Below are 18,039 nucleotides of genomic sequence, written 5' to 3'. Positions count from 1 at the left end.
GGTAGTAGCAACTAGATTATCTAGCATTTCTATACTATGAGCATACTTTGGTGACTTTTTAATCCATGATATTTTCCATGACAGGAAAAAAGGCCACATTTTAGATATAGTTGGGAAGGATTAGGCCCTTTGTCAGTCATTAGGCCAACCTGTTATGGGACATAAATTAATATAAATACATTTAATAAATTTATATAATTAAAAAAAATTAATAAAATTTATTAAAGTGGAAAAAACACTTATCTCTGCTAAATTCAACTTTCAGATGGAATGTACCAACAAAGTATAAAGGTAGATAACAAGTAATTACCACGCTGAACTAAAAAATGTTTTAATGACACTTGAAGGCATACATAGTAAACTAAATGGTTGGCCCTATAGACTTGCTGGGCCTCATGTATAATACAGAGGAAAGAGAAGTGAAAGTGTGTGGCACAAAACAACCAATCAGATATTCACATTCATTATTTGACCTACATGAGAAGAATAAAGGATTCTGGTTACTGTCAGCATCACCTCCATTTTTTTTTTCTTTTCCTAAACATAAGGGTCAACTGTACATTGCAACAACAAATCACAAAGGTAGAATTGGTCACTGTGATACACAGGTATTCTGCACTTTGTTAGTAAACAGTCCCATTGTATCTTGTATATGTGGTCAGACTATACACAGGAGTTCTTTCAGGTTGTACATTTTGGAAGTGAGATATTTATTGGTCAATCCTGTTATTTGTCTTCTGGGTTTATTTTTTTCTCCCAAAGCGTTGAGGTACTGCCATGCTCCAAAACTGTGGTGCCGAGTCCCATCCTCGAGAATGAATCCGTCCGTCACCCAGTATTGAGCTGTGTTCATCTCTTCCAAACCTTAGGTGGAGAAGGACACAACATTTAAAAGCAAATTCCATCTTCTACCTCTGTGTTCCTAAGCAATACAAAACTTGCACACTTATGTTTTTGTTACGAAGGTGCACCTGAACTCAAACAAGTGAAGCTTCACTTATCTCACAGAGAACATCTTTGTTAAAGTGGAACTATCTAAGCACCAAAAAAAGAACGCTATTCAGTCATTTTTAATGTTTACCACCTCCTTCCCAAGCCTATTCTGACACTACTTTTTAAAATCTACTTTTTTTCTGCTAGAAAATTACTTAGAACCCACAAACACACATATATATATATATATATATATATATATATATATATATATATATTTTTTTTTTTTTTTTTTAGCAGAGACCCTATAGAATAAAATGGTGTGTGTTGCAATTTTTTATGTCACACGGTATTTATGCTGCGGTTTTTCAAACACTATTTTTTTGGGTAAAAAAAAAACACCTTCAAACACAAAAAAAAAACAGTAAGGGTAGCCCAATTTTTTTGTAGAATGTGAAAGATTATGTTATACTGAGTAAATAGATACCCAACATGTCACGCTTTAAAATTGCGCCTGCCTGTGGAATGGCGGCAGACTACAGTGCTTAAAATTGTGACGAATACTCATTGCTCCCGGTTTCCAGGGTTACAGAGAGAGGGGAACAATGTAATTTCCTCTCTCTCTCTGTCCAAAGCAGCCACGGCCGCTTGCCGGATCGCTCCCGAGCTCCGTGATGGGACCGGAGAGCCTGGGAGAGGCGGCGGCAAGACCCCCTTCCGCCACCCGCAGAAGTGATTGAGTGGGTAATAAGCCATCACTGGCTGTAAACAATGGTACTGGGATGATGCCTGTAGGTGCATTCATCCAAGTATTGCCACTGAAACCCGAGGACGTACAGGTACGTCCTTGGGTGGGAAGTGGTTAAAGAAAACTCTCCCATCCATCCATGAGGCCCCTGAGGACAAGAATTGGCTGGAAACACGTTGGGGCGGTGCTGCTCACATGACTTCACGCCGCCGCGATGGCTGTTTATGGCGGCGTTCCACATTTGAGTGGCATTTTACTTATCTATTGATAATGTTCGTTTGCACCTTGATGAATTTTAATAAATGGAATTTATCGCGACACTGTTTATTCTGCTTGGATGAAATACTGAGAGGACAGAGTGTATGACCATTCACCTACTGCATATATACGGAGATCCTGGTGACATGGCCTTATGGGCATGGTGATAAGCGCTATGATTATGTTCATTTGGTGAGTTTGCATTGCATGTGGGGCTAAAGGAGTGACGCATTAAAGTTTGTTCATCACTGGTGCACTTCTCCTATCTGCTGTGCAAGATTGCATCAATCTACTACACTACAAGTGTTTTATTTTTGTCTGATTTTTTCCCATGATCTTTTATGTGGAGGAGACTAAACTAAGTGCGAACACTTAAGATTCCCTTTCCGTGGGGAAGTATTCAGGTAAAATAATATTTCTCTATTGTTCATTGACAGACGCAGCTTCATATCTTCTTAGCCATTGGGTTATGCTCCTCCTATCAGGAAATGGACACTAGACAGGAAAAAGGTTTCACCACACCCATGGGGCTGTTCCTGCAGGCCTAACCCCACACACACTATTTTTTTGGGAACCTTTTTTTTGTACTTTATTCTTTAAGTAGAGTTCCTGGAAAACTACATGCAACAGCCGGCTGGGTTTCGGACTGGATATTCTAGATCCTTAAGATCTCCCAGCCTGGCCAATGAGCGTGAGCAGGTTATAGTCCAGCACTAGGCCTCGCCACGACAGAGCCCCGATGGACGGGGACGAGCCCGCTAGTGGACCGTCTCGCTGGGACGCGAATGACCTGGAACGCACTAAGTTGAGGCGTACCCCTTGGCTGGCAACACCCCCCCTCCTGGGTGGTAGTCTTTTTAGAGTGGCGCCCAAACGATCTGTGTTATGGTGAGTAAGAGCCCCCCATTTCTCTGGCGGTCTCAGGTGGACGTGGGCCCCCTCCATGTAATAGTCGGACCCTCGGTTCCCCTGGCCTCTTGGATATACCAGGCCCCCCCCTTCAGCTGTCCCCCCCCCCCCCATTACAGGTTTCTACCTTTGGGGGGCAGATACATTGCGGCCACGAAGGTGGTTCCGCGTGAGGGAGGGCATTTTTCAGGAAGCCTCCTGATCGGTTTGGTAAAATTTTTTTGGGTCTCTTGTGGGGTTCCTCACACACTGCTAACAGACTGTGTTAGGCTGGGACGTGCTGTACCGGCAGTGCAATTGCGTTTTTGCGACTTTTTTAAAGTGACACTACATCTTTTTAAATTTAGTGAACATGGAGTCCCAGGACAAAATTTCACCTACAGACCCCCTCAGTACAACTGTGGAACCTTCTGGGTCACAGCCCCTGTCAGCTCTTACAGCAGTTTTGGAAAACCTAGAGTCAAAAGTGGATTTGGTGTTAAAAAGTAGCACTAGCCGTAAGCACCTTTTGCCTTCGCCCCCTGTTTTTTAGGATTCAGAGGCAGATGTGGCCGCCGCAGACATGCTGGTGGCTCTGTGTCATCACAGTCTGATGGCGAAGAGGACCTTTACTCGTCACCCGCTGCACGGGAAAGTGCATTGGTGGAAGCACTTATAGTTTCAGTCCGAGAAACTTTAAAAATGGCGGATGAGTCTACAGTGTCAGGAACACAGGTGTCTTTTGGCTCCCACAACTCCCAGAAATCGGGCAAAGTGTTTCCCTGTCCAGAACTTTTGACAATATTGTCAATGAACAATGGGGGCGCATTAAGCACATGTTAGTTGTGCCCAAGCGTTTTAAATGCCAATATCCCTTCACGGATAAGGTTTCCACTCGGTGGACCGTGTCACCAAAGGTGGATCATCCAGTTTCCAGACTGAATAAGTCTACTGTGGTCCTGGTGGAAGAAACCCGTTGATAGACGGATTGAGCCTCTGTCCCGACATTTACATGTGATAGCGGACTCCATATTGAAACCAATTTTTGTGACCACCCTGGTGTCGCAGGCGGTCACTGAATGGGTAAAGTTGCTAAAATGTGTCTTAGAAATTGAACAGCTCTCCCTGGGGCTGATTGAGCTCTTGGATCAAATGGCTGAAGCCCTTCTGTATATATGCAATGCGTCGTTGGATGCGGCTCCACTGGTAGCCAGAGTGTCCGCGGTGGGGATTGCTATTAGGCGCATGGGAGAGGTTGTTTGGATCCTCCCTGGATGATGTGATCAAAGGCCTTATGGATGCGAAGAGTACTCTTCTCCCTCAACCCCAAGGGCAAGGCACCACGTGTCAGATGGGTGCCTTCTTTTACTAGCCATAGGCGGCTTTTATGTACCTCTGGGTCGCAAGAAAAAGGAAAGCCATTCAGGTCTTCTGGGAGTTCCAAGAAGAAGTGGTCAGGCAGACCGAAGACAGGCCAATTTGGGTTCTGCAGACAAATACTCGTCTGCATGAAGGGGCGTCCTCACCCGATTCTGGGGTGGGAGGACATCTTTGCTTCTTTCCGGAACCATGGACTTCCTTGTTTCAGGACAAATGGATTCACGAACTGATGCGATTGGGGTACAAAATCGAATGCCGGTCTGGACCGTCGGACAGGTTCTTCCCATCCAATCTGCTCCTATTTCCAGACCGTTTAAGGGATCTCTGAGAGGCGGTAAAAGATCTGCTATTGCAAAGGGTGATTGCGGTGGTTCCCTCTCAGGAACATTTCTAAGGGATTTATTCAAACCTGTTTACTGTGCTGAGTAAGGAAGGCATTTATTCAAACCTGTTTACTGTGCTGAGTAAGGAAGGCAAAGTGTGTCCAATCCTGGACCTCAAGGCTTGGAACTGCTTTGTGCGGGTACAGAGGTTTTGAATGAAGTCCATTCGCACGGTAGTGGCGTCCCTACACCAGGGAGACATTTTGGCCTCCATAGATATCAAGGACGTATATCTACACATCCCTATCTACGCTGGACACCAGCGTTTTCTCCGCTTCGCTATAGGAGATGAGCATTATAAATTTGCAGCGTTACCCTTTGGTCTCACCTCGGCCCCCAGGGTCTTCACCAAGGTGCTGGCTCCGGTGTTGGCATTACTGCGCCTATGGGGAATTTCGTTACTGGGGTACCTGGACGATCGCCTATTGAGGGCGGACTCTCACTCAGCCCTGTTGGGCGATTTGACTGTCACTGTCCAAACACTGCAAGAGTTTGGTTGGAACATCAATTTCAAGAATTCTACCCCGATACCTTCAATGAGACTGGATTATCTGGGCCTGACTCTGGACTCCACTTTGGCAAGGGTCTTTCTTCCCCCCCAGACAAGTTGCAAAAATTGCAGGGGGCCGTGGCGTACATCAAGGAGGCACCAAGAGTGTCTTGGCGGCCCGGGAGGTGGCTGAGATTCTGGATTTGGTGGAAAAGTTTGTCCCAGCTCTTTCTGCTGTGCACATCCCCGGGGTGGAGAACTGGCAGGCGGATTACCTGAGTCATCAGGTGTTGGATAAGGGGGAGTGGTCCCTGCACCCGGAGGGATTTCACCTCCTGTGTGTACGATTGGGGAGACCCGATGTCGACCTGTTTGCTTCTCGTCTCAACAAGAAGGTTCCGTGGTTTGTGGCCAGGTCAAGGGATCCTCTGGCCGACACCACAGACACACTGGTGGCAGACATGGTAAGGTTGGTCGCCAATGCTCCTTGGAGGTTTCCACTCAGGGAAGATCTGCTGTCTCAAGGGCCGATCTTCCATCCTTTTACAGTCACTGGCTTTAACGGCGTGGCTGTTTAAAGCCAGGTATTGAAGGATAGAGGTCTTTCTGAACTCTATCTGGATTTTTGACTTACCATAAAATCCTTTTCTCTGAAGTTCATTGACAGACGCAGCACCCGCCCCTCTAAATATGAGTGGAATGGGGTTGTTGTCTTCTAAACACTGCTAGCAATGAAACTATGGGCTGTACCAGAGTGTGTGTGGGGTTATGCCTGCAGGGACAGTCCCATAGGCATGGTGAAAGCTTTTTCCTGCCTAGTGTCCTATTCCTGATGGGAGGAGCATAACCCAATGGCTAAGAAGATATGAAGCTGCGTCTGTCAATGAACTTCAGAGAAAAGGATTTTATGGTAAGTCAAAAATCCAGTTTTTTCCCAAGACTCAAAAGAAATCATTGATTCTTTGGTGAGTGACCCTCCTTTTGATTTTTTTTAAAAGGACTATATTCATTATATATGGACTTGTGCTGAATATAATTTTTATAGGAGTGTGTTTCACCTTTTAACTGTATTTGGGTGCTGCAATCCTTGTACTATCACCTTAAAGCTATAAATTGATTCATGAAAACACAATATTCATTTACTGAAGATGTATACCAGTCTGCTTTAGCCACCCATCCACAAAGAAGGGGGCTTACAGCAATATTAAACCCAAAACCAAAAATGTAATATATTGCAGCTTACCAATCATTAGGATGTGGTGGCTGCATTAATTACATTTTTTTTTAGGCTTTTTTCCTCTTTCACCTGGTGATCTGGCCAGTAACACCTCCTGTGTTAGAGTGCCCCCACCCTGGATGATGGCATACAGGGGGCACCTTTAGACAGCAGCATTGTCAGTCTGAGGGGGAGAGTAGTGTTAGACTAGCAGATTTAGATACACTAACAAATTGAAATCAAGCTCTAGCTCAAACTGCGGTTATACAAGCAGTTACAGCAACATATTTCTTTTTTTCTTTTGGGACGAAGGTTTTATATGAATAAATAAAGCTCATCATTGTAAGCACTCCTACCAGTGGTAACTGTTACATCTGTAGGAATGCTTGTTCTGTTGGAAAAACAACAGACCTACTGGCTGGATCACCAAATGAAGAGAAAGCATAAAAAAGAAAACAAATACAGCTACCACATCTAAGAATTGGTAAGCTGCAATATAATAAATGTTTGTTTTTGGTTTAATAACTCTTTAATTACAGTGAAAGATGGCATGCCAGTCTAACTCTTGTAAAGTGTGGCAACTTTATCTTTTTAAATATTAAATGTGAAGTACTCTGGTGAGTCCTGTGTATGTATACCTTGGTTTCATTTATTCCTGGGACTGGAATGCTTCCTACACGTTTAGTATAATTATCAATTCACACATAGGCCCAAACATGCCCTCCAACACAGACAATCCTAAGGAAGGCTAGAATCTTACAGATAAAGTATGAATCCAGGCTTTTGGTCTCATCGGTTATATAAAACATTGCCTCTTCTGGTGTTTATGCCACCCCTAGATCACTTCTGTGTAGTGCAGAATTCATACTTTCATTCCTATTGGATAATACAGCTCTCAATGTACTTCTGCTATGAAACTTGCTGCCCTCATACAGGGAAGCAGTAGCATACCCCCAACTTTTTAAGATGGGAACGAGGGACACCTATTAGCAAAAGTATGTAGGAATAGGACACACACCTTCACTGCCCCCTTAAAGGAGAATTAGGAAAAAAAATGATTGCTGAAACCCACAAGTGCATTTTTTTTTTACCACTACTATTCCATTATACTGACATTTGACATCTACAAATGCAGGAATTTAGAAATTGGATGAAAGGTTTAGCACTGGGAAACACTTTTTGAAAGATAATTTTATATACCACTATATAGATCAGACCAAAATGAGGGCAAATGAGGAGGAAAGAGGGAATTTGTCCCATATCAGGGACAGTTAGGAGGTATGCAGTAGTGTGCCCCCCCCCCTTTTCCTTGTCCATTCACAGAATTCCTTGTATTCTGTGAACCATTTACAGGGGGAGGAGTTGTACCAACGAATCGGTTCATGAACTAGATGTGCGCAGTCTTCTTCATTAGCGCGTGCACCCCAAATGTATTAAAACTTGGACAATGTTAGTAGGGCAGAGGTTGTTGTCAGTAGAGCAGTGGACGGTGTCAAAAGCTTTTTTAATTTTCATAAATTTTTTAGGAGCTCTGTTGGGGGGCTTTGGTGAAATATCTGCAGGAGGAACCTGCACTGCACACCAGTGGCGGCTGGTGCTCCATGGGACGGACCACACCAGCTCCAGCCTGCACTGTCCCCCACCAGCTCCAGCCTGCACAGTCCCGTCCCCCCCAGTCGCCAGGTCACTCACCCTGGGCAGGCAGGGGCGGCTTCCTCCTAAGTCTCCTCCCTCCTCCTCCTCCGCTCCTTGGCCAATAGCATGGCTTTTCCTTTCAACCAATCGAGAAATGGGTCTCAGGACCCGCTTCCTGATTGGCCAGGAGGAGAATCAGTGTGGCAATAGCGAATATTCATTCGCTATTGTCACACAACTGGGTGGGCTCAGGGCGCAGAGCTCTTCCCCCCTGAGCCCACCCTTTTTTGAAGCCTATTACAGCCTCTGGCTCTAATCACGTTTCAAAAAAAAAAACAACCCTATTGGGATTCATGCGTCCGGCGCCCCGCATGCAGATTAGGGGGCCGGACACATGGATGGGGGGCGGCACCCCTGCGCCCCCAATGCACCAGCCGCCACTCTCCCCTGCGCACGCCTATGCTCATGAATAAGTAAAAAATTCTAGCAAGTTCAAAGACACAATGTTATTGAACTGCAAAAATAAATGAATGGATAGGTAAAGCACTGCCAGCAAGTAAAAAAAAAAAAAAAAAAAAAAAAAAAAAGTTTTTTTTGTGCCTTTACCTGCAATTACATTTTAAGTTGGTGACAGGGTCTCTAAGTAATTTTGGACTATAGGATTATGGAAAATAGGGCGATGACTATTGCACAGCTTTAGATGTGGTCTTCTATTTAGAGCTCATGGCTTGTTCTAGAGCAGTGTCTGATCAATATTTTCCTATGTGCTTACTGGTTTATTAGCCTTATGTTAACGTTTTCTACCAGATAAAAGTAACAATCATGTATCAGTGTATGTTTTTCTAGCTGTAGGCCCGACACAGATCAATAACTCAATGGGTTATATTTTGGCATCAATCATTTTAAATGTTCTGCATTGTCATTTAATATCCACCCACAGCAAGAAGGATCGTGTAATAAAGGGCTACCTAACAATAATCAATAGAAAACTTATCATTCAATGCACTTCTGTACTGGATTTTAAACAAAGAATGATGATCTCCAAGATATACTCTATATAATAGCACAACAAATGCAGCAACACAGATGTATGGGGGGGGGGGGGGGATATGAATTGATATGGTATAGCGCACAATATTTGAAGCATGAGCCCTTCATGACTAAACAAGAAATCATGGGCCTGATATTTTGTTGGACAATGAAATCAACAACTGTGGCCAAGATGTGATAATGTTCCTTAGCAAACGTTTGTTTTTACATCTAATAAATGTACCATTTTTATTGCATGAGATTGTGTTCTTTTTTCTTTATCATCGCTTTAACAACTTGACCTCTTAAAGATTTACCCCCCCTTCCTGGTCAAGCGATACAGCATAGCATTAATTTAACTGACAATTGCGTGATCGTGCAACACTGTCGTTTTCCCCACAGAGCTTCCTTTTGGTGGTATTTGATCACCTCTGCGTTTTTTTTTTTTTTTTGCGCTATAAACTAAAAGACTGACAATTTTGAAAGGGTAGAAAAAAAAAATCAAAATTTCTTCAATTTAGGCCAATATTTATTCTGCTACATTTTTTAGTTAAAAAAAAAAAATCCCAATAAGTGTATATTGGTTTGTGCAAAAGTTCTAGCGTCTACAAACTATGGGATATTTTTATTTTTTTGTTTTTATTAGTAATGGCAACGATCAGCGACTTAAAGCAGGGCTGCGATTTTGCGATGAACATTCTGACACTGACACTTTTTGGGAACCAGTTACACACATGAAAAAAAAAATATATATATACACTGGCTGAGAAGGGGTGAAAAATATATAAACTGGCTGAGAAGGGGTGTAAAATTATACACTAGCTGAGAAGGGGTTAACATCAGGGGCAGTCAAAGGGTTAACTGTTTTTCTGAACTAGGGGGAAGACATGAATCCTAGTCCCTACCTTGCAGAGGACCTACGAATCCATGCCTTCCCTCCTGTCAGAATGGCAATCTGCCTTGTTTACAGGCAGATTGAAGTTCTGTCTCTGAGGCTGATGATCAGCAGGTGCCGGCAGACATCGAGTCCGCTGTACCTGCTGATCGGCTCCCGCTGTGTGTAATCACAGTGGAAGCGCGCCACCTACCCAGAAGTGCAGGATCATGTGTGTGTGTGTATAAATATATATATATATATATATATATATATATTTTTTTTTTTTTTTCGAAATCGTCCCTACAAGTAAGCCTATATATATATATATATATATATATACACACACACACACACACACACATGATCCTGCGCACAGCGGCCACCCTGTAGCAGCAAAACTGCTATAGAGAGGTCAGCAAGTGGTTGTAAACCTCAGACATGAAAAAAGCACATCCATCTATAGTGTACTTATCTCAAACCAGAGCACTAATTGTAGTTTGTCTGCTGCTTCATTGATCTGCTATCAACACGAGTTACTTCAATTTTTCTGACACAGAGAAGTAAAAAGAAGACAGAGAAGGGAGCACCAGCACACAGTCTGTGGTTGACAACCTCAGCTTTGTTCCTGTGTGCTGTGTGTGTCTCTTCCCTCCAATTAACTCTGAGCTCTTCTCATTGAGATCTGTAGTGTAATTTCAGCTCCCAGCTTTCTGAACGCTCAGACAAGGTGTAAAAATTCTGCACTTTGAATGGCTGTAGAGAAAAGATGGCTGCAAATAAACAGGTACAACTTATGTAATGGTTTCATCTCTGTGTATCATCTGAGGCCAGTTACTTCACTAGGTCTGTGTTTTACAACCACTTTAACATAACGCACCGCCAAAATGTTTCCCTGTTCCCATGTTCATTGAGGGGAAAATGAATTCATTTACAGGGATTCTATTTGTATAAGTGTTACACAAAACTATTGTTCATATACTCAGGCATAGGAAAGTTTCTGCGGTTTTAGGTTTTGGTTGTTAGTTTGTAAAAATCAAGCATTTCTTAATGTAATTATTGTATGATTTGCTAGTCCAACCTTACATATAGCTATTTTTTAATGCCATTTTATGGTCATTTGGCTACAGGAAATTAAATGGGGGAGTTCTAAACAAACCTAACGGCACTTTTTTGGCAGCAGTTACCTTTAGAAGAACTACCTGCACCTAATTTAAGCAAGCATTTCCACCAGTGTCTGTAACATTACTGACACATGGCAAACTTTAAAAACCTATTGCTATGGCAGCAGCAAGTTCTGAAAGAAGTACTGGCAGTTCTCAGATTTTAAAAAAATAGTGGTAATTCAAGTGGTAGTAAACTATTTTTTTTTTCGAAATCGTCCCTACAAGTAAGCCTATAATAAGGATCATCTGTAGGTACAGTGAATATCTCCTAAACTTGCACCAATAGGGTTTATTTACACTGGATGCCACTGGTGACGTGACCGGTGCATGCGTTCTGAAGATCTGGCATACCGTGGCCGGATCTCCAGAGCTCTGTGCTGTCATCGCGGTTCCAGCCACTCGCACAGCCGGAGCTCATGAACCCGGAAGGAGGACCAGGGGAAGATGGAAGCCCTGTCAGCTGTGACTGCGCCGCTGGAGGGCTTCATTCTAAGGTAGGTATTCTATAATGTGCCAGTATGTGGTGCATACTAGCATATTATGCCACTGCCTTGCAGGGGATTTTTTTTATTTTATTTTACATGCCACGGGCGGTTTACTAACGCTTTAAAGAGGTTGTAAACCTCCAGTAAAAAATAAAAACCTGAAAGACAAAGGCATAATGAGCTAGTATGCATTGCATACTGGGTCATTTTGAAATACTTACCTTAGAACAAAGCCCCTGCAGGGGCGCCAGCACACCGCTCACACGGCCGACATGTTCACCTGTATTCCTTCCGGGTTCACGTCCTCCGGCCATCTGGTTGGCCAGGGCCACGATGATGTCACTCCCGCGCATGCACACAAGAGCTGCCGTTCACGGCACAGGGCTCTGAAGGAACATCACGGGTGGCCATTCCTTTAGAGCGCATGCGCCAGTTATGTAACTGGCTGCATTCAAAGTAAATATCTCCTTAATGGTGCATGTTTAGGAGATATTTACAGTACCTATAGGTAAGCCTTATCATAGGCTTACCTGTAGGTACAAGTTAGAGGAAGCTTTACTTCATCTCGAAGGCTAACTCTGAGTCAGAGGTATGCCAGTTTTTAGAACGGACTGTGTTTGGGAACCTTTCTGCACAAAGCTGTATCCCTGGAGGGAGTGATTGCACGGAGGAAGGACTGTCCAATGTGGATACTCCTTCCTCAGTGCAGACAGGAACAGACTCCTATTCAGATACATGAATCAGGCGCAAGCACCGGCACTTTTTCCGAGCTGTGCCCACACAGAATTCTAAAGGTTGCCTATGACACCCTTTATGAATTTCCCCAAATTGTGTGTACTGGTGCCATTTGTTGTAAATAAAATGCTGTATAACGCAGAGATGACAGTTCTTTATGGACCTTTGTTTTTTTGGGCATAGATACAGTTTCTGAGTCGTAGATGCTCAGTAACCTATGATGACCTAAACTCTAAAGGCTAAAGGGTTTACTCTGCACCAGAACTGTAAAACTACATTTGATTGGATGTTATTGGCAATAGCTCCTTTGGGTTTCCCTAGGCGTACTTGTCTCACTCAGATTTGAGGCTGGGTTCCTCCAAGCCAGGACGCTGTCCTAAGTTCACACAGTAAGGTGCTCTTGCTGAGATTTGGCCAGCTTTGATAAAGACACATAGACACAGCTAGGGCAAGGAGCCATGCGGCTGTTACCTTTGTGGTTGGAAGTGGAAGGAGCTGCGTGATGTCCTCCAGTGCAGAAGAGTTTTTAAAAAGGAGCTCAATGCGCCTTTTTCTTGTGAGAAGGGCTGCGATGAGATGCTTTCATCCAACTAAACAGAAGTGAAAAAAGAAACATAGATTAACAGTATTATTAGTCTTGGCTTAGTGGCTATCAGTATTGTGCTGGGGTCTTTGGCTTCAGTTCCTAGCAGGGACATTGTTTTTATTGAGGAAATCTGTAAACCCAAGAACAAAACGCATATATTGCAGCTTACCAGTCCTTAGGCTTCATGTACATATAGCCTACTTTGACCGCCAGCTGCAGGAAAACGACAGATTGTGCCACGACTTTGCCACGTTTTGCGGCCGGTGGTCAAAACATTCCTATTCTGAACACAATACTTTGGTGTTCAGGTGTGGGTGTTTGAGGTTGAAGAGCCCCTAACTGCAGCAGCTTCTAAACTCTGGTAAAAGCCTATGTGTACATGGACGCACAGGCTATGGAGTTGAGTTTAGGAGCTTTGGCAAAAAAAAACAGCAAAAGCTCCTAAACTCAGGTTTAGGAGCTGTAATGTACATGAAGCCTAAGATGAGGCAGGTGCATTAGTTTTCTTTTTTAAGGGTTGGTTCTACTCACAAAAACTCAAAAGGTCAACTATCTCAGAACAGCCTCCCCAACCCCTAGTCCCTTTAGCTTCTTTGATTATTCTCTGCCACCCATGCTAGCTGATGTAGCAGTGCCAATAATCTGAAAACCACACTCTTCTGAACCCTTCTCTCTTTTTCAGTCTCCCTCCCAGAACAAAGAGAATCTCATTGGCCAGTGAGTGTCCGCATGTTGGCACTGACCAATGACCGCTCACTATTCTAGGCTGTGTACTGCACTTTTCACTCTGCTAGCATGCATGGCAGAAAGTAATCATTGTAAGAAGGTAAATTCAGCAGGGACCAGGTTGGGGGGGGGGGGGGGGGATTAGTGTGCCGTGAGTTAGTTTATTTTCGTTTTTGTAAAAAGGTGAACATTTGAAGGCTTTTTACCTTTTTATTTATGTTTTTGAATTCTTTATTTAGTGGAATGCGTCATAATACAAAAACATGACTTGACATACAGATTGATTAGAGACAGACCTCCATAAGTATTCTGCGTGAAAAGGGCAACATAAAACAATGACCTTCCCACAGCCGGTATTCTCTTTATTTGTACCTAGTGATCCTACCAGTCCTAGGGTGACAATGCTGACCCCCTGTACTGTATCTATAGAGAAGCAGTGTTGTCAACCTAGGACAGGACTACACAACACCAGTCCCTCTTCTAATATAAGAGGACATGTTTTGTAGTCCTCAGAGAGAGCTGGGAACAGTGTAACTCATAACAATGCAGCACAGACAGAGCACGGGAAATTATTCCTGCACCATTTGTCAGTTCACACTGCGATCTGCGAACCGATCTGGGGGTATTATTAACTTTGTATTGACACCAGCAGCAGTTCGCACAGGGCATTGTGAAATGCCTGCAAGACACATGCAATGCGGGAACCTGCACAGGGTTCGCGGTGGTCCCAGCATCGCATAAGTTTGAACCCAGCCTTATACAGGCATGGTTCACTGTTGTCACCAGTAAAAACCACCCTAAGGCTCCATGCACCCTGGGCTTAAAAAAAAAAAACGCCAGTTCCCTTGGCAGAAAAAAAACGTTATAATGGAGCATTTTTTTGTACATAGTTTAGGAGTTTTGCATTTTTTGCTGCCAGAAAGCTTCAAACACAAACCAGAAGGGTTTTTTTTTTTTCCTGCCTCTAAACACTGAGCCTCTATTTGTCCTAATGTGCATGGACACATAGGATAACAATGAGGTGCTTCTACAGGCAAAACACAAAACGTATGTAGAAGCAGCCATTTTTTTTTTTAAAGAGAATGGAATGTGATCACTATCAGAGTGCATGTAAACAGGAGAGATCAGCAGCCCAGATGCAACAAATGATTAATTAGAGGGTAAAAACAAGCATTGTATAAAAATAGTAATTATGGCCCACTGTGCCTCTTTTTTTTCCAACTAAATGCCATTAATTTGGGGGTTTACATCTACTTTAATGTAAATAAACTGACATAAAGCAGGTTACAAGTCTGTGATCTTATTTAAAGTACTCTGCCATGAGAGAAATGAGACCACAAGTGCAACAAATTAAGTTAAAAGTTGTGGCTTGCATACAGGTATTTGCAGACACTGCTCTATATACACTGGGCTGCATACTGAACCCTGGGATTAGTGGCCCCATAGTGTGCCTATATGTAAAGCATCTCAATGTTCTGTCCGGGATACATGTTTTATGTGGATACTTTGCATTGCATTGGTTAAATACAACATGCACATTGCAGGACTGCTGCGGCTCATCAAACCCTATAAAATTGGATGGGTAGGAGCCCACCTTGATTTTACCAATCTTCAATAGCCTTTTAACCACCTATCTACCCACCCTACTTTTTCTAGTGGCTGAGAAAGTATTGAGGCCAAAGGATTAGCATGACAAAGAAGAAAAGACTTTCAGGGGTAGTTAGGCTACGTCTGTGGTTGTAGGAGGTTAGTTTTCTTTTTTATTACATCAACATTGGTGACAAATATATACTGAGCAATCAAAAATAAGTTTTCATAGTTCTAACTTTACTCTGCTTAATGGGGATTTAGAATTTTACACCACTGAGTATACCAAAACTTTAGAATGCCAATATGTTCTGCGGGATTATAAGCATATTAGGTCAATAGTATGACTATACAGGCATACCCCGCTTTAAGTACACTCGCGAGTAAGGACACAGCTTGTTCAGCTTGGCATGACACTACTCCTGGTTTTTAACATTGGCGTCTATAGGAAATCTTGGTCAGCTTGACATGGCACTGCTCCCAAACCATAAGTGACAGGGATACCAAACTTAGGGAGCACCGAGAGGGGACACAGGACTACAACATATCCTGTTTGTGGTCGGCCAGCTTGCCTAGGTAATCTACAATGTCATAGTCCTGGATCCCCTTAACATGCTCCCCAAGCTTGGTGTCCTTGTCACATGGTTTGGGAGCAATGCCATGTCAAGCTGACCAAGATATCCTATGGAGCTAGTGTATTTACATGCATTGAGAAATGAAAAAAGGTATTGCTTCACTTTAAGTACATTTTCGTTTTACATACATGCTCTGGTCCCATTGTGTACTTAAAAGTGGGGTATGCCTGTATAACATCAATAGCATGAGTACATTAAAGTAATAGTATGAGTATATTATATTAATAGTATAAATATATAACATCAATGGTATGGGTTTATTACATCAATAGTGGGAGTACACTAAAGTAATAGTATGGGTTTATTACATCAATAGTAGGAGTACATTAAAGTAATAGTATGCGTGTATTACAACACTATTATGAGTTTATTACATAATAAACATGAAAGGATAACTACAGCAAGATTATGTAAAAGGGTTCAAAGTTTAACATTTCAAGTTTTTTTTTTTTTCCTGCTAGAACCCATTCATAGGTATACTAAACAGTGGTTGGCCATAAGAAAAAGAAAATCGATAACAGACTGTACTGTGATCTGTAACTGTGCACATTGACTATCTTACCTGTAAGTATATTGCATATCATGGTAACTAAAAATAAAATGCATGACATCTAAACTATCTGTAAAGCACACATTCTGCTCTTGTGTGTACCTGTGGATGGTTCCTGTATAGTATGCTCACCTGGAAGCTTGTCTTACCTGTGACTCTAGGAGATTAGGAGGCACTTCCATGAAGTTTTCAGCGGAGTCCTCATCTGCTTGGTGAGGCTGAGCCGTTCTGGCACAGGAGAGGAAGGCGAGGAAGAGGAGGGCGACTATCCCCATGGCTGTGTAGGTCAGGTGTGATAGGACGGGCTCAGGTCTCCTGTATATATAGGTACCAGTCAGGGGGCAGAGCCAGCATCCCAGCAAGGTGGAGGAGATGAATCATCATGTGCAGGTGCCACATGGTACTGTCACAGCTGGGGAGATTTGGCTCTGGGGATGGAAGACACTCCCTGAAGTGCCAATAAAGCTCCCTCTAACATTATTACTTGGATAAATCCAGCTGAATTACGTTTAAAGCACTTATTTTTTGTGGATACTTAATTGAAAGCTGTTTGTCCTACTAATGCTCGGGGTCCCAGTGGAGGGAGCTGGGGAAAAGATTTGCCTTTTTATTTCACATATATTCTTGGGATGACTGCTGCTAATGTAAATGGCTGGGGAATGTAGATGTCCTTTTCTGTTATTCTAGTGTATTTAGTACATCTTGTCAGCAGAGAGGACCAAATCCTAATAAATGAAGTGAAAGCAGCGGCAGAATAAATAGTCTTAATACTTTCCTGTGCGATGGACATATGGCTCTGCCATCCAGGAGCAGCTCTGGGGAAGGCAGTACTGATGACTGTACAGGAATGAGAAGTTCCATGTCCTACTTTATATTATTGCACTTAGGTTCATCAATTTACTTTATTATATGTATTTGTATAGCGCTAACCATATACTGCACATAGTGCTTTACATACTGTACATTCACATCAGTTCCTGCACTGAAGAAGCTTACAATCCCTATCTCACATGCATACATACAAATATTAGGGGCAATTAAAATGATTGTAAAGTCTCAATGTTTTTTCCCCTAAATGCACTCTATGCAGCTGCCCCCCGACCCCCCCCTTTACTTACCTGAGTCCAATCCGATCCAGCGATGAGCACGAGCCCAGCGGCTCCAGCAGTTGTCTCTCTTCTCATTGGGCAGATTGATAGCGGCAGGAGCGATTGGCTCCCGCTGCTGTCAATCAAATCCAGTGACATGGGGGGTGGGGCCGAGTCCCGCTGTCTGTGTCAATGGACGCAGCAGTGGGACTCGGGAGCGTGCCTGCACGGGTGCCCCCATGAAAATCCGCTTTCCATGGGGCACCCAATTAGGGGAGGAGACAGGAGCTTGGTGCAAAACCAGTGCAGATAGGTAAGTATAACAAGTTTATTTTTATTAGGGAAAATAAACAAACAAACCTTTACAACCCTTTTTTACGGTATATGTGACCCCTTAACTTCTCATGTGTGTGTGTGTGTGTGTGTGTGTATATATATATATATATATATATGCAGCTTGATGAAGGACATATACATGTCTGAAACTGTGCAGTCGCTTGTAAATGTATGTTTACTTATATGTATGAAGATCAGAAGTAAAGGATATTTGGAACAACAATTGGATTGCATCTTCTATTATTTTACACACACACACACGCCACTTTATTAGGAACACCTGTTCAATTGCTTGGTAACACAAATTGCTA

The 18,039-nt window shown here is 43.0% G+C and overlaps 1 protein-coding gene across 1 annotated transcript; it reads right to left on the bottom strand.

Moving 5' to 3' along the window:
- Positions 1-351: 351 nt before the first annotated feature.
- On the bottom strand, positions 352-16,582 carry NPFF (neuropeptide FF-amide peptide precursor). The gene is made up of 3 exons (XM_082247696.1): positions 16,454-16,582; positions 12,692-12,810; positions 352-864 (listed from the first exon to the last, which is right to left on the bottom strand). The coding sequence occupies exons 1-3, from the start codon at positions 16,577-16,579 to the stop codon at positions 744-746; spliced, it is 366 nt and encodes a 121-aa protein (XP_082103822.1). The 5' UTR covers positions 16,580-16,582; the 3' UTR covers positions 352-743.
- Positions 16,583-18,039: the final 1,457 nt, after the last annotated feature.

The sequence above is a fragment of the Pelophylax lessonae genome (assembly GCF_965119305.1).
Source record: "Pelophylax lessonae genome assembly, chromosome: 2".
Taxonomy (NCBI): domain Eukaryota; kingdom Metazoa; phylum Chordata; class Amphibia; order Anura; family Ranidae; genus Pelophylax; species Pelophylax lessonae.
The sequence above is the reverse complement of the archived record's forward strand: the minus strand, read 5'-3'. Positions and strand labels throughout refer to the sequence as shown.